A 25,976-nucleotide genomic window follows, 5' to 3' on the forward strand; every position below is an offset into this window, starting at 1 on the left:
CATATATCCATATGATGAAATATGATAGAGACAATAAAGTATAAACAAATAAACCGGTGGCTCATGTCTGTAATCCCAGCACTTTGGGAGGCCGAGGCAGGTGGATCACTTGAGGTCAGAAGTTCAAGACCAGCCTTCCAGCATGGTGAAACCCCATCTTTACTAAAAATACAAAAAAATTAGCTGGGCGTGGTGGAGCATGCCTGTAGTCCCAGCTACCTGGGAGGCTGAGGCAGGAGAATGGCTTGAACCCGGGAGGCGGAGTTTGCAGTGAGCCGAGATTGCACCACTGCACTTCAGCCTGGGCAACAGAGCAAGACCTGGTCTCAAAAAAAATAAAATAAAATAAAATAAAATAAATATACCAAAATGTTAAGAGTAGTTATCTCTGGAGTGAGATTATGATCATTTCCTTTACTGAACTGTTTTATATTTTCCAAATTCTCTACAATTACTTTTCTACTTTATGTATTTATGATTCTATATACTCTGAAAATGTTTTCAAAAACATTACAAATCCTCCAAGCGCTGTTTATGTTTTGACTGGTTTTTGTAGGCTGAGAGTGTAAGCTCAACCTTAGGTGTGAGCAAAAACTTTGGAGATCCCAAGAACATAGGTCCCAAAAGCCAATGTACATGTCAGCTTGGTTGTTCAAATCCATGGTCAGCCATGGATTCGTCTTTAAGCCTTAATATTATTCCTAGGGCTAAGAAGTGCTCATGCATAAATACATATAGATATGAGAGTAAGCTAAGTGGAAGGTCAACTTGTATGTAAAAGTGCAATTGGAAAAAAAAGAAAAAAATATGATGTATGGAAGTATGGTGGGAAGATGGTATATAGAGAGGAAGACAGGGAGGTAGAAGAGTATCCCTTGGGAATATGAACTACTGGGTACTAGGTACTTTGCATTATTTATCTTTGATGTTCACAGAAACTCTGAAATATAAAGTTTTTTCGGTTCCATATTCCATTTTAAGCACTTTCTATGTATGTATATATATTTAATATCTATCTATTTATCTGTCTGTCTATTTAGTCTAATGCATACATGCTGTGTGTATAATATGGTATCTCATCAGGATTCTTTGTCTGAAAGCAAAAGAAACCACCTCTGTCCAATGTATACAAGAAAGGAGTTTATTGGAAGGATATGGGCTAAGCCCTAGACTCTAAGTGCAAGCTATAGAGTCAGGCCTCAGAAAGTCCAGGCAGCAATCAACACTTAGAACTTCTTCAGGAACCACTGCTGGGACCATTCAGCTCTAACTCTTTTTGGTCCTTGAGTAACTCCTCTCTGGACCCAGTTTCAAGGGAGAGTGAAAGTCTGGTTGACTTAGCTTAGAGCATGTGCCCTTCCCTTGCCTAGGGGAAAGTGGGGCCCACCAAGTCTGCAAGCAGTAGGGGAGATGCGGGTAGTTTTCTAAAGCAAAACGGAGGCGCTGTTACAAAAAGACAGGGGCATGGAAGGCCAGCAGGGAAAATGATGGTTGTGTACTATGCCTAGGTTCTAATTCCATTTTTGCTACTAATTTCCTGTGTGGACTTAGGTAATTTAATTTCTGTAAGCCTCAGTTTACTCATATGTTAAATGGAGATAGTACTGCCTGTCCTGGGTTTTTGCAAAGATTAAGTAAAAATAAGTGAGAAATTACAGGTTCACTGTCCTTACTGAAATCTTAGAAAAAAGAAGTGTTTGGATATTAAGAATTTTTCAGCTTTTATAAAGGTAATGAGATACACAATACAATGTATATTACGCAACACCCCATTGGGATCTGATTCATCACCTCATAGTCAAACAATAGTATTTCTGCATCAGATTCATTAGTATGTATCTGGAGTGGGATAAATTAAAACTACAAATAGTTCTATGCCAGTTTTTGCTGTCAGGCTTTGCTGCCAAGTGGATTTGCTGCAAGTATACAAAAAGAAACAAATAAGCCAAAAATTCGGATTTTGGAGCTGTTTGGATTTTGGGACAAGGGATTGTAGATATATGTGGTTTTTATAATTCCAGGTTGGCTTCATCCCAAACATTAGCTCTCTATCTTTTCTAGTTAGTCCCTGATGATCTTTTATCATTTATTCAGATTGAGGAGGAAGAGACCAACATGGCTTCCTTCACTCTTTGGAAACCCAGAGAATGGTAGGTTGAAGTGCTGGAAAAGTCAGAGTTCCAATTAGAGGATCTCTCCTCTTAGAATTTAGCTCTCATTTCTGGGTTGGCACCTGATAGTCATGACCCCAGAGGAGACCAGTGAATCATCCAGTCATGAGGTTTGGAGATGATTCAGCAAGTTCGAAGTGGTGTCAGGAGTGCTTTTGGCTGAAGTTCTCTAAGGTACTGATTACACATCCAATTATGCAACTGGCCCAGAGGCCCGCATTGTGGTACAACCTGATTCTCACCCAAACTAAACATGTGAGACGGGGCCTGCACCTGGTACAGCATGATCTCTTGGTAGACCTCAGGCCCTTGAGCCCAGGGAAATGGTTCCTGCCACGATGGTTCTCTTTCTTCTCTTTGGAGAATGGAAGATGGACTGACCATCACCTCTGTTCATATTTACCCTTTCAGCATCCTTCTCTTCTTCTGGACCAAGGTCAAGGACGATTGGGGGACCCAGAAGTGATTCCCATCTCATGTCCTCTTGATGTGTTGTCAGACTTCATGGCATGAGAGGGGACTTCTCCAGGATGAATCAGTTCCTAATGTCCAACACCCAGTAGTTAGAAACTAATTTACATGGAATAAGACTTTGTCCTTTGTTCTTGTAGGCAATGCAGTGTACCAGGACTAAAAGTCATGAGCTTGGGTTCAAGCCTCACTTCTGCTGCTGACCATGAACTTGGCCACTTCACTTTATCTTTTGAGCTTCATTTTTATCAACTGAGTTGGGGAGAAGAGGAGGCTCCATTAGCTTCAATATTCTACAATTATGTTTGAGAATGCTATCTGTGAACTGCTTCCCTTTCACTTTCCATTCATCCAACACACAGTCTCTGCTCTTAGCTTATGTTGTAGTGTGATAAGGCAGAAACATTCTTAAGAGTGGAAATGGGAGATAGTGGTAGGTGCTGCAGTATGCTACCATGACAACATTAGATGGTGGTCAGGAAAGAATCCTTGGAGGGAGGTGACATTTGAGAAGAAACCTGATAATGGCTCAGCAATATTTGTTGAATGAATTGATGAACAAGAAGGAATCAGCCATAGAAATATGTGGAGGAAGAACGTTATAGGCAGAGGCAACAAAAATGTAAAGATTCTGAGGTGGGAATGGCTTTGGCATATTTGAACACTAGAAAGAGGGCAGTGGAGCTGAAGAACAGTGTGTAGACTGAGTGCTTGGAGAGAAAGTCAGACATAACTGAACAGGGGCTTTATAGATCATGTTAAGGAGTTAGGTTTTATATTAAGGGTGAAGAGAAACCAATGGCAGAATAATATAATCTGATTTACACTTAAAAATACATTATGCAATGTGATATCACTTCTTACCCACTAAAAGGGCCAAATTAAAAAAGACAGACAATACCAAGTCTGGTTGAGGATGTGGAGCAACCAAAACTCTCATACACTGCTGGTGAAAATAGAGATGGGTATGACAAGTTTGGGAAACTGATTAGCTGTATCTGTAAAGCTGAATATAGGTACATCCTACCACTCAGCAGTTTCATTCCTAGTTATATTTTCAATAGATACATGTATATATGTTGACTAAAAGATATACCTAAGAATGTTCATAATAACCCTAAATGGGAAACTACGTAAACTCTCATTAAGAGTTAAACAGGTACCTGAATTGTGGGATGGTCATATAGTTGAATACTATATGCAACAACAATGAACAAGCTAAAAGTACACACAACATCATGGGTGAATTTCACAAACTTAACATTGCATAAGGGAAACCAGTTTGAAAAGTTCAAACAATCTAATTCCATTTATATGGAGTTCAAAAATAGGCATAACTGATCTGAGGTGTTGAAAGTCAGGATAGTGGTTACCTTTGGAGAGTCTAGTGACAGGAAGGGGGTGTGAAGGGGCCATGTGGGATCCTTTAATGTCTGGTGTCTTGACCTGGATGCTGGTTACATGTGTTCGGTGCTTTCTCTAATCCTGCTTCTACCCCTGCTTCCCCAGGCCAAATGGGCCTTGAGCCTAGAGAGATGAAGTGAAGAATGTAGGAGAATATTTCTCCTTGGCCACTGTAGACCACAATCTGCTTTCACGTTTACTATTACAGTTTTCTCAAGAGTGTTGGGCAAATGAAATTTACCCATTTTATAGGCAAGGACATCATAGCTTAGTGACCTGCCCAAGGGGCTGTGCCTCACACAGTAAGAGTCAGACTGCAAGCCCAGGTCCTTGGATGCTCTTCATGAGGCCTGCTGGTATTTTTATTTCTCCACACTGCTTCTCTGGACTGGACCAACTGGTCTCCTGACCTCCATCTAGCTTCATGACTAGGAAATGCTACATTTGCCTTTGAGTCTTGAAACGAATCCAAGAAACTCCAGCATTTTGACCATTATCTTTGTTTATATAGCCTTATCTTGAACTACTTTTTAAAAAAAGCAATGCTTCTAATTGAGGAGATAAAAATATTATAAGTTGAAAAAAAACCCCACAGGTTGGAGTCCCATTAAACTCTGGAGGAGAAACGATGGTGTTCGTTGTTAGATTTTTCTCAGCTCTACTGCATGGGCATATGGCATTCTGTGTGACACATTTTTGCTTTAACCACAAAATTTCATGAATTTTCAGTCACTGAATAATGAAATTAATCATCATTGCAGACAAAAAGAAGGGGGCAATTTTGAAGGCAAAAGTATTTCCTTGAAAATGTATTGAGAAACAAAGCACTTGGCCACATTCACGGGGACTGAGCTCTCAGGGGATAAGTGTCCAGAGCCTTAGGCATAGAAGAGCAAGTCATTCTGTTCCCATGGGATAAGAAGCTGGTGGCCAAGCATCCAAGGTTTATTTAGTCTCTGGTTCTATATATCTACAGCCATGGCTAGTAGCCAGGCACTGTTAACAGGCCATAAGAGAGTTCTTTTTGCCCTTTGAAGACAACAGGAGGTGTGGGGGCAACAAGGAAAATCACAGTCCCACTGAGTGCCTACCGGGTGCACCCTCTGCTTCCATTTTATTTGATGTCTGATCAAGTGGAGGCTGTTTATAACCCCACACATAGGGAACTCAGGGATCTGGAAGTGAAGTCAGAATTCTTTGAGGTGGGAAACCACTGAAGGGATTTAAAGAAAGAAGTCATCTGGCTAGGTCTGTCTTTTAGAGAAATAAGTGGGTTTATTCCTCCCCACCCCTGCTAGGATTGCCCCTTCAATCCATACTCCTGGTGGTGGCAATGGGGAGAGTGAGCTGGAAGAGGAGAGGATGGAGCCAGGGAGAACAGTGAGAGGGCTTCTTTTTATAGTCTGGGTGAGAGATCATTGCATCCCCAACCAATGCATCCATGAGGCAGTGCCAACTCTTCCTTCCCATCCTTTCTGCTGCCATCGTTATACATTTTACCTCTATATGTTATTTCTCTTGCCATTCATCTTTATTATTTCTCTTAACATTCATATGATCATCTTAGGTGTTTCCTCCTCCTCCAGCCTTGAGAAGGAGGAGAATACAATAATTTCAGAAGTGTAATTTGGGCAACTATGTCTCTGTGGCATTGGATGACTTGCCTAGAATCTTTATTCAGGTTGGAAGATCTGGAGGCAACTGCTTTAGGTTGGGTGAGGTCCCAGCCTACCTTACAAAGGAGTTGAGTATGGTGTGGTCTCATCATCACCTCTAGTGAGGAGCTGGGGACAAGGACAAATGCCCATACCCTCTGTGATGGACACAGAGATATGAGGCCTTGGTACATTCTTTCCCAAGGATCCCTGGAGTGAGGAAGAGGAGGGAGAGGAAGGGGGATGGAGAATCACATGGTCCCAGCCTACCTTGTGAAGGAGTTGAGTGGTGAAGGAGCTGGCACAAGGTAGCAAAAACTTGGACATCTTCATCCCATCTCATATTCTCCTTTTACAGGTGGAGAAGTGAAGGGCCAGAGGAAGGAAGTGAATTATAATCGCCATCATTACAAGTTGCTGAGTGCTGGCTACCTTGTGCCAACTACCTCTTTCAATCCTTGCCCTGTGAGGGAGCGTATTAATTTTCTGTGGCTACTGTAACAAATTACCTCAAACTTGGTGGCTTAAAACAATTGATTGTTAAAAACAAATAGCAATTGATTATCTCAAATTTCTGGAGGCCAGAAGTCCAAAATCGAGGTATTGGTGGGCCACATTCCCTCCAGAGGCTCTAGGGGAGAATTCCTCCTTGGCTCTTTGAGCTTTGAGTGGCTTCAGGCATTCCTTGGCCTGTGGGCTGTGTAACTTCAATCTCTGCCTTGGTCTGCACATGTATGTCTATGTCTCCGATCTCCCTCTGCTTTCCTGAAGACACTTGTCATTGGATTTAGGGTCCTCCCAGTAATCCAGGATGATCTCACCTTGAGATCCTTTACTTAGTTACACTTGCAAAGACCTTCTTTTTTTTTTTCAAATATGGTGAGATCGTTTTGGAGGGAGCATCATTCAGCTCAGTGGAGGGTGATGTCATCATCATCTCCATTTTACTGAAAAGGACATTGAAGCTCAGAGAGGTGAAGGGTCCTTCCCAGGGCTACACAGTCAGCAGATGGCAGAGATGGGCTCCATGGACATTGCTCTTTGCAGTACACTGTATTTGATAACAGTAATGGTAATAATGGCTAACCCTGACCACACTCAGACATAGTAATTCAGTTAATCCCCTGAAAAATGCTATGAGAAGGGAAGTATTATCATAGTCCCCACTTTAGAGATTACGAAACAGAGGAACAGAGAGGGTGATTAATTTTCCCATGGCCACACAGCAGTGAAGAGCAGAGCCAGGGTTGAACTCCAGGCACATTGGCTCCGAATCTGACATCAAAGGTCACCACACAAACCATTGTCCGAATTGTTTTCAGTGGTGGCTGGTGAGTTTTAAAAAGGGTTCTGGAAGATGGGCCCCTGTGATCCAATGGGAGAAGGCAGACTGTAGGCAAGATGGGAGAGATTTGGGAAACACTTGCAGGAAGGGACACTTTTCTGTGACTCAGGAGACACTTTTCTATGACTCACTCTTCAGTGGCTCTCTAGGTTCTTTCACCTCCTGGCTGGTGGCCCTGGGACAAACTTCTCCTTCCTCATGCAGATAGTGCGGGCATCCTGGGTCAGCCAAGCTAGGAGCTGCCCTCTTGCTTCCTTGCTTCACCCCTTCAGTGATGTCCAATCCCCTTCAGTGATGTCCAGTTGGTCAATTGGATCCACTTTGTGATCCATTCTCTGTGAATCCTGCCTCCTTGTTTCAGGTCCCCTCTCCTCCCTTTGCTTCCCATTGTTACTGTAAGTGGCCAAAGCTCGTCATCTCTCCCAGGGATGGGAATGGCTGGGATCCGCACTCTCTAGGCTTCTCCATCCTTCCCCCAGCTGCCTGCAGCACTCACTGGGGCAAAGACTGTCGCCATGACCATTCCACCCCTTCCCCATATGCATTCCCCATGCCATCCTACAAACACATCTTCTCTCTCATTTGTGCATCCTAAATGCCTGGACTGCCATCATTCATTCATTCATGCATTCATGCATTCAACATGTATTGCTGATTGCCTGCTTCGTGTCAGGTACCAGGGAAACAGACATGAATGATGAACAAGGCAGACATGTTCTCTGTCTGCATGGATCTTCCATTTGGTTTGGGACATCAACTAAGTAAACTCAGAAAGTAAATAAACAATAAATAATGATGATAAAATGGATGAAGGAAAGAAACAAGGGGTGAGAGAGAATAATGTGGTGGGTGGGGTGGGGGCTCCTTTTGATAGGGTGGTCAGGAAGGGTGCTGCAGAGGTGCCGGAAGGGTCTTGCAATGATTGAATGTCATGTAGGGAAGCCCTTAGCATCCTGTCTGATGCAGAGTAAGTAGGCAATAAATGTCAGCCATTGTCACTCACAGATTCATTCATTCAACAAAAATCTTCTGAGGGCTAATTGTTACGCTCGTGTGCATAAACGCCAGTGATCTCTGTCCTAGGTGGAGAATGATCTCGGTTCCCTCAACCCCATTAGCATTCTTAGTTTTGCTTTTCAGATAAGTAAGCCAAATAAATCCATAGGCAAAGTGGGAAATAATTCTGTTTTCTTCTCCAACACTCCATGAAAGATAAATGTCTCAGAAGCCCTGCTAATGAATTCCTCTGCTTTTCTCCTTGGTCTTATCTTCAGCATAGATGTCGCTACATTGCTTCCCTTAAAGGCTCTTTCAGAAGGTTTTGATTTTGCTGTTGCCCTGAGGTGGCCCTCTTGCCTGTGACTGTGGACAGGGCTGACAGGTCTTTTGGGGAAACGGCATAGACAGCTGCTGATTTTGAATAGGACAGACCTCTATGCCTGCGTCTTCCTCACTTACAAACACCTCAGATTCTTGAATCCCCATTTGTGTCCTCAAAGCACCATTTTCTGGACCACTGACTTGTTATGGGAGGGTTACTGGGGAATTCTGGATCGCAGGCCCTGGCATTCTAATTAAATCAAACAAGTGAAATGAAGAGGAAAAGAGGCTCATGGATATCTTTAGGAAAAACAAAACCCAAATTCCCCACATGAAGAGAATGACGTGGTATTTGAACAGGAGCCTAGAATTCCTATAAGACTGCGTGAGAGCTGACATTTCGGAACCAGACCCCACCCACATCCCAGCACCCTCCCCATTGGCTTCTGCTTTCACATACAGCCTCCCATGACATCACCCCAAAGGCGTATGTTGGCAAGATTGAGAACGGGACCTTGTGGGTAACATTGTGCCAACAGATTAGTCTTCTTATGAAATTTCTTATGCCTGGCCCTGGGCTTCTCTTCATGGACCCTAATTCCTTCTCCAATGGTATTTGGTGAATGTTGCTCACCTTGGACTTTTGGGAAGGTAATTGGAAGCTATGTTTTGTCTATATTGGCCCGTAGTCCTTGGAATCCATTAAAAAATTGCTAGTCCCTATGAAATGGTTTAGTTTGGTTCAATACATATTTGCTTAGCATCTTCTCGGTGGCAGGTCCCATGCAAGAAGTGGGGGATAGAGGGATGAAAGACACAGTCCTCAGCCATGAGATGCCCTTGATGAAATGTGGAACATGAGGTGAGTCAGTGTCATGGTGGCCCAGCCTGGGGCAGAGTGGGCTGAGGACTCTCCAAGAATGGCTTCTTAGGGGCAGATAGCATCTGCGGTGGGTCAACTGGTGCTTGCCCCCAAATTCATGTCCACTCATAACCTTAGAATGTGACCTTACTTGGAAATCGAGTCTTTGCAGATATAATTAAGGTAAGAATCAAGATGAGACCATGCTGGGAAGGGGGGCCCTAAATCCAATGAGAATGTCCTCATAAAGAAAATGGCACAGAAAGAGAAGGCCGTGGGAGGACTCAGGCAGATGGGAGTGAAGCAGCGGTAAGCCAAGGAAAGTCAAAGATGGTTAGAACCAGCAGAAGCCAGGAAGAGGCGAGGAAGGATTTCTTCCTAGAGCCTTCAGAGGGAGCTCAGCCCTGCTGACACTTTGATTTTGAACTTCTAGCCTCTAGAACTGTAAAAGAATCGATTGCTGTTGTTTCAAGCTACCCAGTTTGTGGTACTTTGTAACAGCAGTCCCAGGAAACAAATACAGTATGGAAGCATCTGAGATGAGCCATTGGAGTCTTACCATTGCTTTCCTGCCCCTTTCCTTGTTCCAGCACATCAGGCTGGGAGACATCCACTGCTCTGTGAGCTCCTGGGTAGTTAGAGCCTCACCCTACTCCACCACTCCCACATTTAATGTGATGTCTGACGCATAGGAGTCTATGGCCAATATTTGTTGAATGCATGAATAACCGAGTGTGTGAATGAATGAATAAGTAGAAGAGTAGTACTAACAAGGGTGGACCAGTTAGCTGGTGGAGATAAAAGGGCCACCCTTACAGTCAGGGTAACTGCAAAATTAAAACCTTCCGAAAGGGGCTGTAAGGCGGACCAAGCTGCACGAAGCGGGTCCTCTGGCATGAAAAGCCATGGCCGCTGCCATGGAGGGGCTGTTCTCAGTCATCTGCTTCAACGGCTGATCCTTGGTAAAAGTGGATATTTAGGAATGTTTTGCACTGGGGATGTGCAGACTAGGCAGCAATCAGGATAAGGAGAAGGGCCGAAATAGAAAGGAGGAGAAGAGAACTGAGCTGTGTCCATTGCCCACTCTATGGTAGACACTGTCCTGTGTCCGTTAATATCCATGATCTTTCTCTCTGTCCTTGAAACAGTTCATCAGGGAGGTAAAAATTCCTTCACTTTACAGATGTGGAAGCTGAGGTGCAGAGAGGTGAAACCTGTCAAAAGTAATACTGCCAGTAAGTGGTAGAACTGCCAAACTCGAATGGAGCCCAGGTCTCTTTTGCTCCCAAGTTTGTGTTCTCTGCAGTACAACATGCTGCTTCTGCCAATAAGTGATTGTTGGGAAGGGAAATTGGGGTACCTCGGCTGAAAAAGGCTTTAATGTCTCCCAAGTCCAGGGGACTGGAGGAGGAATTCTCTGAAAAATGATCTAAGAAGATAGCACCTTGGCAGAGATCTGGGGATCCTGATCATCCGAAGGCCATCTGCTCTATGCTTTCAGCTGGTCTTGAATAAGGTTCTCTGTGTAAAAATCCATATTATTTTCTTCCTGTCATATTTTACTACTCTAGGCTATGTTTTTCATTGTTCTCAGATAGAACTGCAATCTTTTTTTTTTTTTTTTGAGACTGGGTCTCTCTCTGTTGCCCATTCTGGAGTGCAGAGGTGCAATCACAGCACCCTCGACCTCCCGGGCTCAGCTGATCCGCCCATCTCAGCCTCCAGAGTGACTGGGACTACAGGTCCCACCACCATGCCTGGATAATTTTTGTATCTTTTTTGTAGAGACGGGGTTTCACCACGTTACCCAGGCTGGTCTTGAACTCCTGGGCTCAAGTGATCCACCCACCTCGGCCTCCCAAAGTGCTAGGATTATACAGGTGGGAGCCACTGCGCCTGGCCTTGCAATCATTTTTAAAGGTTAGACAACATCTAGGTTTCTATCTGATTTAAACCCCCAGTTTGTTTGATAATTTTGCCCTTGTTTTCACCCCTTAGCAGCCTGGACACCCCGATGATGTTTGGGACCCATTCACTCATGCATCCATTCATTCATCCTACAAGCATGTGAGCATCGTCTGCCAAACACTGACTGAGCCTGTCCTGGGAGTTCAAACGGCATGAAGCCTCTGTCCTTGCCCCCTTCAAGAGCTCCCACTCCAGACTGATTCAGTAAGTCCCTATTGTGCTTCAATGTGACAGGGGCTAGAATCAAGGGAGGGATCCTGGGTAGAAAGTTTGGAGAAGGCTCCACAGAGGAGGTGAGGGTCAAGTAGGAGTTCACTAGGAAGGGCAGGGAAAGGCGTCATAGCAGAGGGACTAACGTGCAAAGGCACAGAGGCATGATGTGCGTGGTTTACTGGGGCTAGGGGAGGACCCAGACATCCCGGGCAGGATGACGTGTTTGAGTAAAACCAGTCACAGTCCTTGTCCCCTGGGACATGACAGGCTTTTGTTATAGGTGGGAAAGGTAAATTCAGCCTATGCTGGGACTTTGGTTTTAAGAAGTAGATACTTGGGCCTTTGTGCTGTTACCAGAAAGAGTGAATACTGAAGAGGTTAAGGCAGGATCATAGGATGGGGCCACCTGGAGGGGTACTGGAGGCGCCAGGCCGGGAGGGTTCACCCTAGGAGCCACCACTGCTTATGGGCAGAGTATCCGGAGGGTCTCAAAGGGCAGAGTATCAGGAATTGTCTCAAAGAGAGGAGCCAGGATTCCAGTGACTCTGTCCTGCTGGGGCCATGTCCTTCTGCCAGGGAATGACCCGATGCAGTAACTAGCTGGTCATGCCCTGGCCAGTGAGTGGTCTGATGGAGGCCTCAGGACAGCCAGGCCTTCTTTTAAGATGCTGGCTAGGAGTCAGGTGGGTTGTGCGGTACTGAATGCCACAGTCTCCCCAGGTCCTGCTCCCCACTGCCCCATCTCCCTGCTTCAGTTCCTTCCTGCCATCGCTGTTTTCTCTGCTGGCTCCTTCTCCTCTGCTCACTGCTTTGCATTGGCATGGGGTGTTTGATCTTTGTGTTTTCTTGCTGAGCCCTTTACTTCAATTTCTCTCTCTTCCCTCATTGCCTGTTGAGATGATTAGCCAGGCTGTTTGACATTTTTCACTTAGAGCGTTTCAGTTTAACGGCTGCTGGCTAAATATATTTTGACCTCAGCCATGAGCTGTGACTCTCTCCCCAGCCAGTGAGGCCAATGAAGCCTTGTGCCAAAACCATCTCTCTTTCTTTCTGGGCTGAGATTGTCCTTGGCAGGTTGGAGAGGAGCCCTCATATTCTGCAGATTATTTTGCAACCTATTTCAGATAATGGGTTTGGCTGCTGGGATGTCCAGGTGTGTGGATTCGTTGGCCATGCAGGCGTCTTCTTTGACACACAAAGCTGGCCTGCGATGTGTCTGGCCCTAGTGCCATCTTTCTTTATAAATCCCAGGGGGCAATTTATGTAGTTCTTTTGTACCCCAGGGTGACTTGGACAAGCTGTAAGTAGCCACAGACTCTGACGCCTTATTAAATATTGGACTGAGACTAAAGGAAAAGATAGTCAAGGGATTAGCAAGCCTCCAACAGAAGGATTTTTGGAGGCCACAGAAGGCATTTATAGACAAGAATCCCATTTCTAATTCCAGGCAGATAGGGTGCCCTGGATAAAGCCCTTTGCCCACCAGGCTTGACCCAGGTGGGCCATGTGATTTTGTACCCCCCAGACTTGCCAGGCTCAGTTCAGGGTGGGTCGGGGAAAAGAAAGAGGGAAGGACAGAATGACTCCGAGCAGAGGATCTGGGGCATGGGAACTAGTGCCTCAACATGTTTACCTCTGAATTTGTGATGGAGATCTCAGAGACGATGTAGATCCAGCCTCTTCATTCATTTACTAATTCATTAATTCCTTTACTAATTCATTAATTCATTGACTAATTCATTAATTCACTTACTAATTCATTAATTCATTTATCATGTGTTTATGGAAGATCTATAATGTATGTGGCAGACACTGAGGCCAGCCCTGGGAATGTAGAGATGAACAGGACAGAATAAGAAGTCTAGAGGGGAAAACAGAGATCAAATAATTACGAATAGGATAAGAGTCTCAAAGGAGAAGAATAGGGGGCCGGGCGCGATGGCTCATGCCTGTAATCCAAGCACTTTGGGAGGCCGAGGCAGGTGGATCACCTGAGATCAAGAGTTTGAGACCAGCCTGACCAACATGGTGAAACCCCGTCTCTACTAAAAATACAAAATTAGTTGGGCATGGTGGCACATGCTTGTAATCTCAGCTACTTGGGAGGCTGAGGCAGGAGAATTGCTTGAACCCAGGAGGTGGAGGTTGCAGTGAGCCGAGATCGCATCATTGCACTCCAGCCTGAGCAACAAGAGCGAAACCCCATCTCAAAAAACAAGAAACAAAAACAAAAAAAAAACCCAGCAACAACAAGAAAAACAAAAGGGGGAATGATAGGGGTATTTAATAGGAAAGCTGACCCAAACTGGAGTGGGGGAAGCATGGAAGACACCCCTGATGCTGTGACTCTTAATCTGGTGTGCAAGGTGTAAGTCGAAATTATGTAGGGTGAAGAGGTAAGAGAGGTGTGTATCAGGTAGTGGCAACTGCACATGCCAAGGCCCTGAGGAAAGAGAGGAGGGTGTAAAGTAAAGAAGGATGGCTGGGCCTGAGACAACTTCAAGGAGTGAGGGTGGCAAAAGATGAGGCCAGAGAGATAGGTGGGTGCTGGATTAGGGAATGAACTAGAAGCTACATAAAGGATTGGGGGCTTTATGCAAAGGTCTCTGAGAAGCCATGGAATCATTTTAAGCACGGGCGTAACATGCTCAGGTCTGTGTTTTAAAAAGATCACTCTGGCGGGGCACGGTGGCTCACGCCTGTAATCCCAGCAGTTTGGGAGGCTGAGGCGGGCAGATCACGAGGTCAGGAGATCGAGACCATCCTGGCTAACATGGTGAAACCTCGTCTCTACTAAAAATACAAAAAATTAGCCGGGTGTGGTGGCAGGCGCCTGTAGTACCAGCTACTTGGGAGGCTGAAGCAGGAGAATGGCGTGAACCCGGGAGGCGGAGCTTGCAATGAGCCGAGACTGCGCCACTGCAGTCCAGCTTGGGCGACAGAGCAAGACCCCATCTCAAAAAAAAAAAAAAAAAAAGATCACTCTGACTGTTGCTCAAGGAAGGCTCATGGGGCAGGAGTGGAAGCAAGGGGCACATTTTGGAGGCTGATCAGATGAGGATGGCTTGAGTTGGGGAAGCACCAGTGAAGATGGAGAAGCTGGAGGTGTTTGTGATCTATTTCCCAGGGGTGTTGCAGACAGGACCTGTTGATGGATTATGTGAAGGCTGGGTGGTCAGGGAAGGAAGGCATCTTTGAGCAGAGACCTGGGGGCGTTGAGGGAGTGAACCATGTGGGTATGATGTGTGGGGCAAATGTTTTCAAGGGGAGGGCACAGCAAGTGTGAAAAAGAAAGAGGGGATGTGTTAGTCCATTTTCGGTTGCTATGAAGGAATACCTGAGGCTGGGGAATTAATAAAGAAAACAGGTTTATTTGGTTCATGGTTATACAGGCTGTCCAAGAAACATGGCACCAGCATCTGCTTTTGGTGAGGGCTTTGGGCTACTTCCATTCATGGTGGAGGGGGAAGGAGAGTGTATTAGTCCGTTTTCATGCTGCTGATAAAGACATACCTAAGACTGGGTAATTTATGAAAAAAAAAACGTTTAGTGGACTCACAGTTCCATGTGGCTGGGGAGGCCTCACAATCAGGGTGGAAGGTGAAAGCCACGTCTTACATGGTGGCAGACAAGAGAGAATGAGAGCCAAATGAAAAGGGAAACCCTTTATAAAACCATCAGCTCTCGTGAGACGTATTCACTATCATGAGAACAGTATGGGGGAAACCACCCCCATGATTCAATTATCTCCCACCAGAGTCCTCTCATATTATGGGAGCTACAATTCAAGATGAGATTTGGGTAGGGACACAGCCAAACAATATTAGAGAGCCAGCATTTCACATGAGAGGGAGCAAAAGAGAGGGGAAGTGTTCCATGCCCTTTTAAACAATCAACTGTCCTGTGAATTAATAGAGGTGGGACTGACAGCCTGAATAGAGGGGGTTTAAAGAGACTAGGTTGGAACAAGATGCCAGCCAGAAGCTAAGGGGACACTGTCCAGGCTGAGGAGCAGGGCTGGCAATCCAAGCAGGGTCTCTGAACCACAGCCAAGAGATCTGGGGAGCAGAGCAGAGCTTCAGACCCCAAGAGGAGAATCTGAAGTACAAAAAAGACAACTTAGAAAGAAGGAAAAGTCTAGAACACGAACCTGGAGAGCCAGATGGGGAGGAAGGCTACAGCTGGAGTGAACTCTGGTGCCAGGCTCAGGGCAGCAAGACTGATGGCAGATGCTTCCGTTGGTGGGGAGAGGACTTAGCTTACATTGTTAGGCTCAGACGGGCTGACCATGACAGGAGGGGAATGAAACCAGCCATGCAGGTCTTCCGTGCTCACAGCTGACCAGAGCGGTGGTTCTCGACCCTGACTGTACATTTCAAAAATCTGGGAAGCTTTTCAAAAAATACAGTGTTCTGCCCCCAGCCTCAAAGCATCCCTATTCATTTTTCTCCAATGGAGCTGGCCCCATTTTCAAACATCTTCCCAGATGACTGTGTTGTGCAGGCAGCGCTGAGAACTGCTGTTCTCCACTTCAGCTTATTCCTGTGTTTGGGACTGAGCCAGTGTGGGAGGCACCTTGAGATAACGGGAGCTATAGAGATAGTCAGCCCTGGCATCTGAGGGCAATGACTGCTGTAAGCACTGAAGGAATTTGTTGACTTTCCCCAGAAGAGCAATCCTCATAACACTGACCAAAATGAACATCCTGATTAATTATGCAGGTTTATAGCTCCCCAGAGGCTGCAGAAAAACATCATTTGGCACCAGAAACAAACTTTATTCTGGCAGTGCAGGATAATTTTACAAACATTAGATACTGAATTGTGCATATATCTCTGGAATTTCAATGTACTACATCCATAGAATGCAGAAAAACAAGGTCAGGGCCAATTTCTCACGCTGCCACCTGGACCAAGCAGTTCCAGGAATCCTCTGGGGTCTCTCAGCCCTCTTGTTCCAGATTTCAGTGGTGTCCTGGGCAGATGTGGTTTTTGTCTGGATTTCTCTCTTTGGGGAAATGCTTCTAACCCATTATATGCAGTTTGGATGGGCTGTCAGTGACAACAGGTAACCCCACCTCTGTCTGTGGGGATGTGGTCCAGGACTAGCCAGTCCTGGCAACAGTGATTGGCTCAAGAGGTAGACATGGAATTCAAAAGAGGCCCATAAGCATTGTTTTTTAGGTTTAATATATGGATAATGGCAAAGTTCTCTCCTGAAGATATAAAGCTGGAAAATGAGTCTGGGTTTATCATTTGTCATTGTCCACACACTGTGTGGGTAAATGAAGAAGATTGCTAGAGAGAGAGGAAAACCTAGGGATGAGAGAGAGGAAGAGAGAGGGGAGACTGGGGGGGGGGGCGCAGAGAGAGGCAGAGAGACAGAGAAGAGAGAGAAGCAGAGAGGGGGAGACAGACAGACTCAGAGAGAGAGAAGAGAGACAGAAACTGAGACAGAAAGGAGACAGGCCAGGCGTGGTGGCTCACGCCTGTAATCTCAGCATTTGGGAGGCTGAGGTCGGTGGATCACTTGAGACCAGGAGTTCGTGACCAGCCTGGCCAACATAGTGAAACCCTGTCTTTACTAAAACGCAAAAATTAGTTGGACTTGGTGGCACATGCCTATAATCCCAGCTACTCAGGAGGCTGAGGTGTGAGAATCGCTTGAACCTGGGAGGTGGGGGTTTCAGTGAGCTGAGATAGCACCACTGCACTCCAGCCTGGGCTACAGAGTGAAACTCCATCTCAAAAAAAAGAAAGAGAGAGAGAGAGAGACAGACAGAGATAGGGGAAAGAAAGAAAGAAGGGGGAGAGACAGAGACAGATGGAGGTGGGGGAGAGAGATAAAGAGAGAAGCAGAGAAGGAGAGAGAGAGTTCTGGCAATGCAATGCCTAGTTCCAGGCCTCCCGACTCTGGTACCTCAGTCTTGTGAGCTCTCCCTGCAGCCTTTAAGGGTTAAGCCCTTTGGAGCTGGGTTTGTGTCCCTGGCAACAGAAGGCATTTTGACTAGGGCAGAAGGTTTCTTGTCGACCTCATGGGAGGCCAGATGTGCGGGGTATGCAGTGGAGAGTGAGGCAGGCATGGTCAAAGAGCTTGTGCGGCAGCTGTCCCTGGGATGTCCAGGTGTCCGTCTCGGGGTCGTAGCAATCGAAGGAGGCGGAGTCCTCAATGTTGCAGTCCGTGGTCAGCCGCCGCCCGCCCGTCACGTAGAGTTTGTTTCCCATCACTGTGGCCCCATGGTGCATCCTCCAGTCTTTCATGTCTGCACATTTGACAAATTTGTTGGATTGAGGGTCATAAGCAAGAATCCTCCTTGTGTAACCTGAGAACCAAATGACACATGGGCAAGCTCAGCGTTGTTCATCTGGGACTGGAGGTCAGCAGTCCTGGGACGCGTCTGACTCCTGCCACTGCGTAAGGCTGAGGCTGGGGCTCTGAACTAGAGCGTGGGATGTTGAGCTAACCTGCCAAGGCCTGCTTTGTGGCAGAGTCGGGGCTGGCACGCAGATCTGTCTGACTCTGACCTTCACCCCAGGTTAAGGCAGCATATAAGCCATTCTTAGATTGGGAGCGGCCTCCTGATTCCTGTAACTTTCTCAGCTTCATTGGCCTCTTCCTCTCTCAAATGCCCACTCAAGAACTATGACAATCCTTTGGAAACTCAGAAGTGGGTTCCCCACACCAGTCCTATCTGGTAGTTACTTTTAGGATCCTCGTTTTATGGATGGACAAAGTGAGGCACAGAAAGATGTTTAACTTGCTAAAAAGTATATAGCCAGTTAGTGACAGAGCCAGGATTTGAGCCCGGTTCCATCTGACCCCAATACCAGTCCTCTTAACCGTGACACTATGATTTGATTACAGAGAAACAAACTATTAGTAGCTAATATTATAAGCAGAAGCAAACGTGTTTTATTACCGTGTATCTGGGATAGTGCTAAGTGCTTTAGATACACGAGTACATTAATTATCACGACAGCTCTGTGAGATAGGTATTATTTCATCCCTTGTTTACAGATAAAGACAGGGAAAAACTTCTGGATGAGGAGAGAGTTTTGTCAGATTCTCCACGCTCTTCTGGTTGGTTGGATGTGCTTTTGAAAAGACAGTCTTGTAGAATAACATCTGTCTATGAGTGACCTTTTTTCCATAGAAGGTGCCAAGTTTGTGTCATGCCCAGTGATCCTCTGTTCAGACTCACCTCCCACAATGACAATCCGCTCCCCAAGCACCACTGCAGGGGCACACACGTTCTTGATCATTCTTGTCTCCATTTTGAACCACGAGTTTCTGGAAATGTGATAAACCTGAGGGAGAGAGAGAATCATGGCACTGCATTTTAAAGTGAAATATTCTTAAAAAAAGACAGAAGTAGTAATTAAGAGGGTGAACTAGGAGTGAGATTTTTCTGTCTGCTTTTTTCCAGTTTTAAAAATGTAGCTATTGTTAATAAACAAACCAGTACTGAAAAACAGGAAGAAGTATATGATTAAAAATTGATCTTATTGTGACCCCCAGGAATTCACTGGCTGTAATTCTATAGAATAGACCAAGAGTTTTGCATTGTGATATGGGTTTTACTTACCTTGCTTGGAACATGTTTTTCTTTTAATGAGAAATGAAGAAACTTGGGTATTCAGAAAACCAATGGTTTTCCGATCATTTTTTATTTCTAGCTCCTGTTTAAATTTCTAAATGTTCTGGTTTATCCAAGAAGGTCATAGAGCCAAGAATAAATCTGAGGCTAAGTGAGGAAGGCTTTTGAACCGTTCATGCCCGAAAGTCATTACAGTCCTAGAAAAATGCAGCAGAGAAAGGGGAGAAAGACCAAAGCGAAGGGAGCAGGCTCTTTTGCCATGCTTTGAAACAGTGTGTCAAATCAACACCCCCGAAACACGTTCTCCTGTGAGTGTCCTCAGTTTTAAATCTGAATATCAAATGTAAATTAGTTCATTATGGGCAAAATTTAGCACAAGAGATATAGGATGAATTTCATATAAGCAAAGAAGGAACAAGAACATTTATCTACAGAGGAAAATGGCATCGTATTCTTTGCTAGGAAGTCTTTTCCTATAAAATAAAATTACGAGGCCGGGTGCGGTGGCTCATGCCTGTAATCTCAGCACTTTGGGAGGCCAAGGTGGGTGGATCATGGAGGTCAGGAGTTTGAGACCAGTCTGGCCAACATGGTGAAACCCCATCTCTACTAACAAGACAAAAAAAATTAGCTGCGTGTGGTAGTGCATGCCTGTAGTTCCAGCTACTCAGGAGGCTGAGGTGGGAGGATCACTAGAGCCCTGGAGCTGGAGGTTGCAGTGAGTTGAGATCACACCACTGCACTCTAGCCTGGGTGACAGAGCGAAACTCCTTCTCAAAAAATAAAAATAAAGTAAGATTACCAGCACTATTAAAGATGTCTAAAAAATCAGTTTACTAAATTTGATCTTCATAACCATCCTATGAGGTAGGTGTTATTATTTCTTCCATCTTTCAGTTTAGACCATTGAGGCTCTGAGAGGTCAAATGACATGCCCAGGGTCATACAACTACAGTGAGTGGGAGAGCTGCTCTGACCAAGCCCAGAATCCATGCTCTTCACCACCACACTCATGGCTCTGCCTGGAGCCATGAAACTGTGGCCTTTCCTGATGAAGGCTTTTGAGACTGGAGACCTCGTGAGGTCTCTGTCTGTCCTTCAAGAAGTCAGTGAATCCTGGAAGAGGCCAAGTGCTAGAGGAAGGGAAGGTCACAATGGCCGTTTCATCGGAAAATATGTAAGTGACAAACTCTCTGGAAAGTGGGATCCTTGGAAGAAAAGCAAACACTGGTTGCATTTTACTTGAATGAATAATTGCCTCCTGGCCTTTCTGTTCTCCTTCAGCTTTGGGTACGGCTTTAAAAATAGATTAAACATTTGCTCACCATGCTCATAATACCCCAAAGAGGCTGGGGCAAGGATAACAAAGGATGATCTTTGACCAGTGAAGGAAGCGATATTTTGTTATGGTAAAGGATTTGCTTAATGCCATCCAGAAACAGGTAGAGAGAAGGCCAGGTGGAAAGGTACAGGTACAGTGCGATTTGCATCATACCCCATGGCAGCGTAGTTCTGAAAAGAACGCCTACACACAGATGAACAAGCCTATGAAGAAAACTCTCAACCGGTGCCTGAAAATCCAACCTGCTCCATCAAGCGACTCCCAGAATTCATTTTAAACTATATTCGAATGAGTAGAATGTCTGTTTCAAAGCTAGTGCAAAGTAGATAAGAAAAGCATCCAAATGAATACTTTCCCCCTTCTCTGTCTTCTTAATCCTGAAATGCAAAAGGATCCCTCAGAGGTTTAATATTTTCTTGGCTTGGCAACATCTTGTTTGATGGTACTATACATTTCTTGATATGCTAGCTTGAAGCTTAAACTTTGAGTTTTATTCTCAGAAGATCGATGGCAGTTTTGCAATGTGAAATAATGAACGTATTTGTTGACTCTGTTTTGAAAAATAGAAAAGAAGGAGGGGCTCCAGCTTGACATGGAAGCACTTTGTTATCTGTATGGTGTGGTCAGAGCCTGGAGGGGAGCAGAATGTCTCCCCTACTTCAAGTAGAGGAGTGGGATTTGGAACAGCGATTCTAGAAAGACTCGGAATCTGCCTGGATGGTCAGGGAGGAGCTGAAAGTAATGGCTGGAGAAGTGAAGGCAAGAAAAAAATCTTCACTGGAACTGACCGAGTCCAAGCCATCACCACCCTTGCCTGGAACTCTAGAAGAGTCTCCCAGTTCTCCCCTTTGTCCACTCAGGCCCCCTCCAATCCCTTCTCTACAAGGCATCCAGATGGAACTTCTAAAAATGTGAATGTGTTTTACCTCATTCACCTTTCTTGAAAGCCTTCAGTGAAGTTCTGTTCCTCTCAGGCTAATCCCAATTCTTTGACAAGGCCTAGAAAGCCCAGCCAGGCCAGCCTCATCTCCACAAATATCCATCCCTCAAGAAGGTTCCAGGATTTTTCTAGGAGGGGCTCAGGGGTTGCGATGTGGGCGGAGGAGGTTGCTCCCGGTAGCCTGAGAAGGGGGCTGATGGAGATTGCATGAGGACTGACGCCCGCCCCTAGCCACCCCTCTGCACACTGCCCTTCTCCTCTTTGCTCTGTCTTGCAACTTCATTGTCCAAGGCCATGGGCTGCACCTGTTTGTGCTTCAGGGCCTTCATGTGAGCTGCTCCCTTACCCAGGACTACTCCCCCTCCCTCAAGAGAGAACTCTGACTCCGGCTTCAGGAGGTGCAGGAGCTTCCTGCATCTCCCTCTAAGTCGGATCTTCCCTTACGTGCTTTCTTAGCACCCACCCCACCCCTCCCCCTCCTCTTTTATTCTCCATCCCCACCTTCCTCTCTCCTCTCCTGCCCCTCTGCTCAAGTCAGCTTCAGCCAACTTCACAGGGTTTGCTCCAACATTCCCTTAACCCTGGCTCTCTCTCTGATTCTCTCTAGACCAGCGGTGTCCAGTCTTTTGGCTTCCCTGGGCCACATTGGAAGGAGAGTTGTCTTGGGTCACACATAAAGCACACTAACACTAATGATAGCTGATGAGCTAAAAAAATCGCAAAAAAAAATCCCATCATGTTTTAAAGTTTATGAATTTGTGTTGGGCCGCATTCAAAGCTGTCTTGGGCTGTATGCGTGTTGGGCAAGCTTGCTCTAGACTGGTTTAGGGCATCCCGCCTGTGCTCTTAGAGCACCCCTCTCTTCAGCGTCTGAATTGCAAATGAGGGTTATGTGTAAATTGCTGGGTCTCCAGGCCCTTCACAATGGTTGGTGTTCAACATAACTCTCATAAATGAGCAAAGTACATCTCGTGGGTGCTTCTGATTGTCTGTAAAGGCAGGCTCAATATTCACGTTCTGCAGAGATTACCAGGAACTTGCATAAAGCTGGAAAACACTTAATATTCTGAAATGTGGCCTTTATTGAGCATACTTCTCAGACAGCTTGTTAGTGAAATTAATGTCTGCCGATCATTAAAAGTAGGGGTTTCCCAACCTGGCTGCACCTTAGAGTCTCCTGGGGACTTTTGTAAACCATACATTTTAGGATCTCACACAAAGATATTTTGATTCAGTGATGTGAGGTCCGGTTCCAGGGGATTTGGTCACAGAGGTGTGGACCAAGGCTTGGGAATCTTCTTTTAAGGCCTTACTGACTTGAGTTAGAAGCACCTGCCAAATTCCTATGGGACTTCACTATCTGACATTCAATATGCTATATAATAACTTGAATTTTTAGATTTATATTTTTCTCATCAAATGAAGATAAACTCTGTGCATAGGGATGGTATTTGATATCCTTTGTTATGTATTATTTTTGCACAAAAAAATTCATAAATTGAAAAATATCTTGCTGAAAATCCTTCTTCCCTCCCTCCCTTCCTCTCTTCCTTCCTTGCAAATAACAAGTGTTGGTATGTGTGTACATGGGTGCACATGTGTGTGCATGTATGCATGTACGTATTTGTGTTCGTGCATATGTATAAATGTGTGCATGCATGTGTAGATATATGTAAATGTGTGTATGCATGCATGAATTGTATATGTGTATGCATGTGCACACGTATGCATGTTGGCATCTGCATATATGTGTGCATATGTGTATGCATGTATGCATGAATATACATTTCTGCATATATGTGTGCACACATGTATGCATATGTGTGTTTGTGTATATGTGTGCATATATATATTTATGTGCATATGTGTGTTTGTTGGTGTGTATGTATGCATGTGCATGTGTGTGCATGCAGGTGTGGGTGTGTCCATGCACACATACTCATGCAGTTACGTGATGGGGAGAACCGGCCATTTACCTGGATAAGGCGCACAGGGTTCTGCATGATGTCCTCTCCTCCAAAGAGATAGAGTCTTTGGTCTTTCACGGCGACTGCGGGGTGGAGCACCCCCACGGGCATGCTGGCCATACTCTCCCAGACATTGCAGATGCTGTCATACCTTTCCATGGAGCCCATGAGCTCCTGCCCTTCTCCAATCCCCCCGATGGAGAAGATGAAGTTCTTATGGGCAGTGCTTCTGTGGGAGTAGCGGGCCACCAGCATGGGCTCCCCCAGCCTCCACTGATTGAGTTTCGGGGAGAAGATGTAGACATTGTGACTGACCAGACTCCTCCCTGAGCTGACAGCCATGCCCCCCAGCACATAGACGCTGCGGTGCAAGGTGACGGCAGAGGCCTTGTACAGCCGTGTCGGGAGTTTGGCAAGGCTCTGCCATTGGCCGGTCTGTTTGCTGTACAGTAGGACGTCCCTGGTGGTCTGCTGGCTGTCCTTCCTTCCGCCCAAGAGGATGAGGAAATCTTGGTAAGAGTTTCTTGGAGGGACATGCAACAGGAGTTTGCAGTCTGGGACGCTGGTGCCACACAAAGAGAACATCTGTCTCTTGGCGGTCTCCAAGATGATCTGGCATGCAGGCGAGGACTGCAGGAGGGCATCGTTGGCGATGAAGTGGTGAAAGAAGGCCGGGTGGATGTACTGCAGCCTGACCTGCTTGAACAGTTCCTGCATGTATCGCTTCCGGGCCTGGAGGTCATGCTTGATCCAAACCATGAGGGCCTCAAACACCTTTTCCTCCTCCCCACAGAGCCCATCATCTCCGAGATAGTCCCTCAACTCCAAGGCACAGAGCTCCTTCAGGTCGGCCGATGCGGCCACCTCTGGGAAGGACGTCAGTGCCACCTCCCTGGCTTTCTTCTTGAGGGTCTCGCAGCTTAAGATTTCTGAGAGTCTGATCATGCCCAGGCAGTTGCTGGGGGCCAGCTGGCTCTGCAAGTACGAGGAGCAGGCCTCAAACAGCTTGGGGAACTGTAGCATGGAGGCGGCCTCCATCACGGGGAGGACATTGTCAGCAGCAATGCGTGCCTCCCCCGTGTACACGTAGGAGACGATCTGGTCCAGGGTTGGGGGGTCAATGCCTTTCAGCTGCACTTTGGCTTCACTCTTCTCCCGGAAGCTGCTGCAGAACATAGCCCTGAAGTAGGGGCTGCTGGAGGCCAGCACATTGCGGTGGCAGGGGATCTCCCGGGCACCGGCACAGATGCTCACATCAGTCAGGATCCTGCTTTGCCTTAAGCTGTTGAGCTGCCTCAACAAATCAGAAGAGAAGTCGTGGTCTTTGAAGAGCAGCCCATCTGGTGACTCCTCGTCCATCCTACAAAGAGGGAAGGAAGCCCCCAGAGTCAGCAAGAGTCAAATCTTTCTCAGCTGCATGTGCTGGAGGGTTCAGCTGCAGGGACTCCAAGACCAGTGCTCCTATTCCATTCCCCATGATGTTTGCGGATGTCACCATGGATATTGTGTAGGGAAGATTGGAAAGGAACGCCACATACATCTCAGACCTGAGCCCTTTTGGGTTATGGTTATTTTCAAAAGTAATAGGCAAATAGTATCTTCAGCTAATCTGAGAGAAACAACCAAACAAACAAACTAAAGTTGTTGGAAGTTACTCTGTTATCAGAAGCTGAAATGTTAGTCTGAAGCAAGATAACAGTCCATGGATTTGACCAGCAGAAGTTCATGAGCCTTTTTCCAGATCGAAGGCATATCTGTTATTGAGTAACAGATGTCTAAACCTCTCTTTCTGGGTGTCAGTCATTCCCCAAGGATGATATTCTGGAGGTGTGGCCCTCTGGTCACTGGACAGAAATGAGGGAAGAAAATGGACCTTTGATGCATATATTTAAATATGACTTCATTGAGTCTTGTTTTAAAGATAGAATAAATAAAAGGAAAGACCAAACAATCCCCTGGTTTATTGGATGACACCTGGTTTTCTACTTGCAGAAGAAATAAGCATGAGGGACACTTACCTTGTTTTGCTGCGGTGACATCCACTGGTGCCTGGTCTGACTTATCCCCCCGGAGAGTTTCTACCTCTAGCTCCGAGGGAAACCATAAACCCCAGGCCTTTCTTTCAGTTGGCAAATGATTTGTCCTGGGAGATTTCTGGATTTGTTTATGCTGAAGGCACTTTCATAGTTTTCTAGAGCTTTGTGCAAGGACTGCTGGGCAGGGAGACAGTGTATACATTCCAGGGCTAAGAATAGTTGCATATGTACTTTCCACTGTTATGACATGTGACTTTCCAGTTGCCTTTTGCAGCAACCCGAGGGCCTGCAGGGCCGGCGCATGCCCACATGCCTTGTTTCCTTGGCAAGTGTTTACATCGGCAAAAATAGATTGGGAGGAGCGGCTTCTCTTAGAGAAGACTTTGCTGTCTTCTTGGAACCATCCCGAGTCCCCTGTCCTAAAAGTGCTTGGGAATTCTAGCCATCTGTAAACAGGTTGCTGTGACCTGTGGAGAGTCACTGAAGATGGTTCTGGGCCACAGTGAAGGTGGCAGGTGGTCACAGGGGAAGCCGGAACATGAGCCTGTGGGTGCTATTCAATGGATCTCTATTTCCCACCATCTGCCTGGCAGGATCGCTGGGGAGAGCTGTGATTTCCTCCTCCAGGATCCTAGGTGATGAAATCCATGACAAAAGTTGTTGTTTTTTGTTGTTGTTGTTGTTG

At 45.9% G+C, this 25,976-nt stretch overlaps 2 protein-coding genes across 11 annotated transcripts in view; one reads left to right on the forward strand and one right to left on the reverse strand.

Annotated features, from left to right (window-relative positions):
• Window positions 1-25,976, forward strand: part of FAM91A1 (family with sequence similarity 91 member A1) — a 203,497-nt gene that overhangs the window by 15,369 nt on the left and 162,152 nt on the right. The window lies entirely within an intron of this gene.
• Window positions 16,166-25,503, reverse strand: KLHL38 (kelch like family member 38). Of its 2 annotated transcripts, none has more exons than XM_016959830.3 (4): window positions 25,274-25,503; window positions 23,265-24,615; window positions 18,611-18,716; window positions 16,166-17,671 (listed from the first exon to the last, which is right to left on the reverse strand). In XM_016959830.3, the coding sequence occupies exons 2-4, from the start codon at window positions 24,612-24,614 to the stop codon at window positions 17,442-17,444; spliced, it is 1,686 nt and encodes a 561-aa protein (XP_016815319.3). In that variant the 5' UTR covers window position 24,615; window positions 25,274-25,503; the 3' UTR covers window positions 16,166-17,441. The 2 variants fall into 2 exon arrangements, with proteins under 2 accessions (XP_016815319.3, XP_016815318.3); XM_016959829.3 differs by having other exon boundaries at window positions 16,166-17,731.

Source organism: Pan troglodytes, chromosome 7 (genome assembly GCF_028858775.2).
Source record: "Pan troglodytes isolate AG18354 chromosome 7, NHGRI_mPanTro3-v2.0_pri, whole genome shotgun sequence".
Lineage (NCBI taxonomy): Eukaryota > Metazoa > Chordata > Mammalia > Primates > Hominidae > Pan > Pan troglodytes.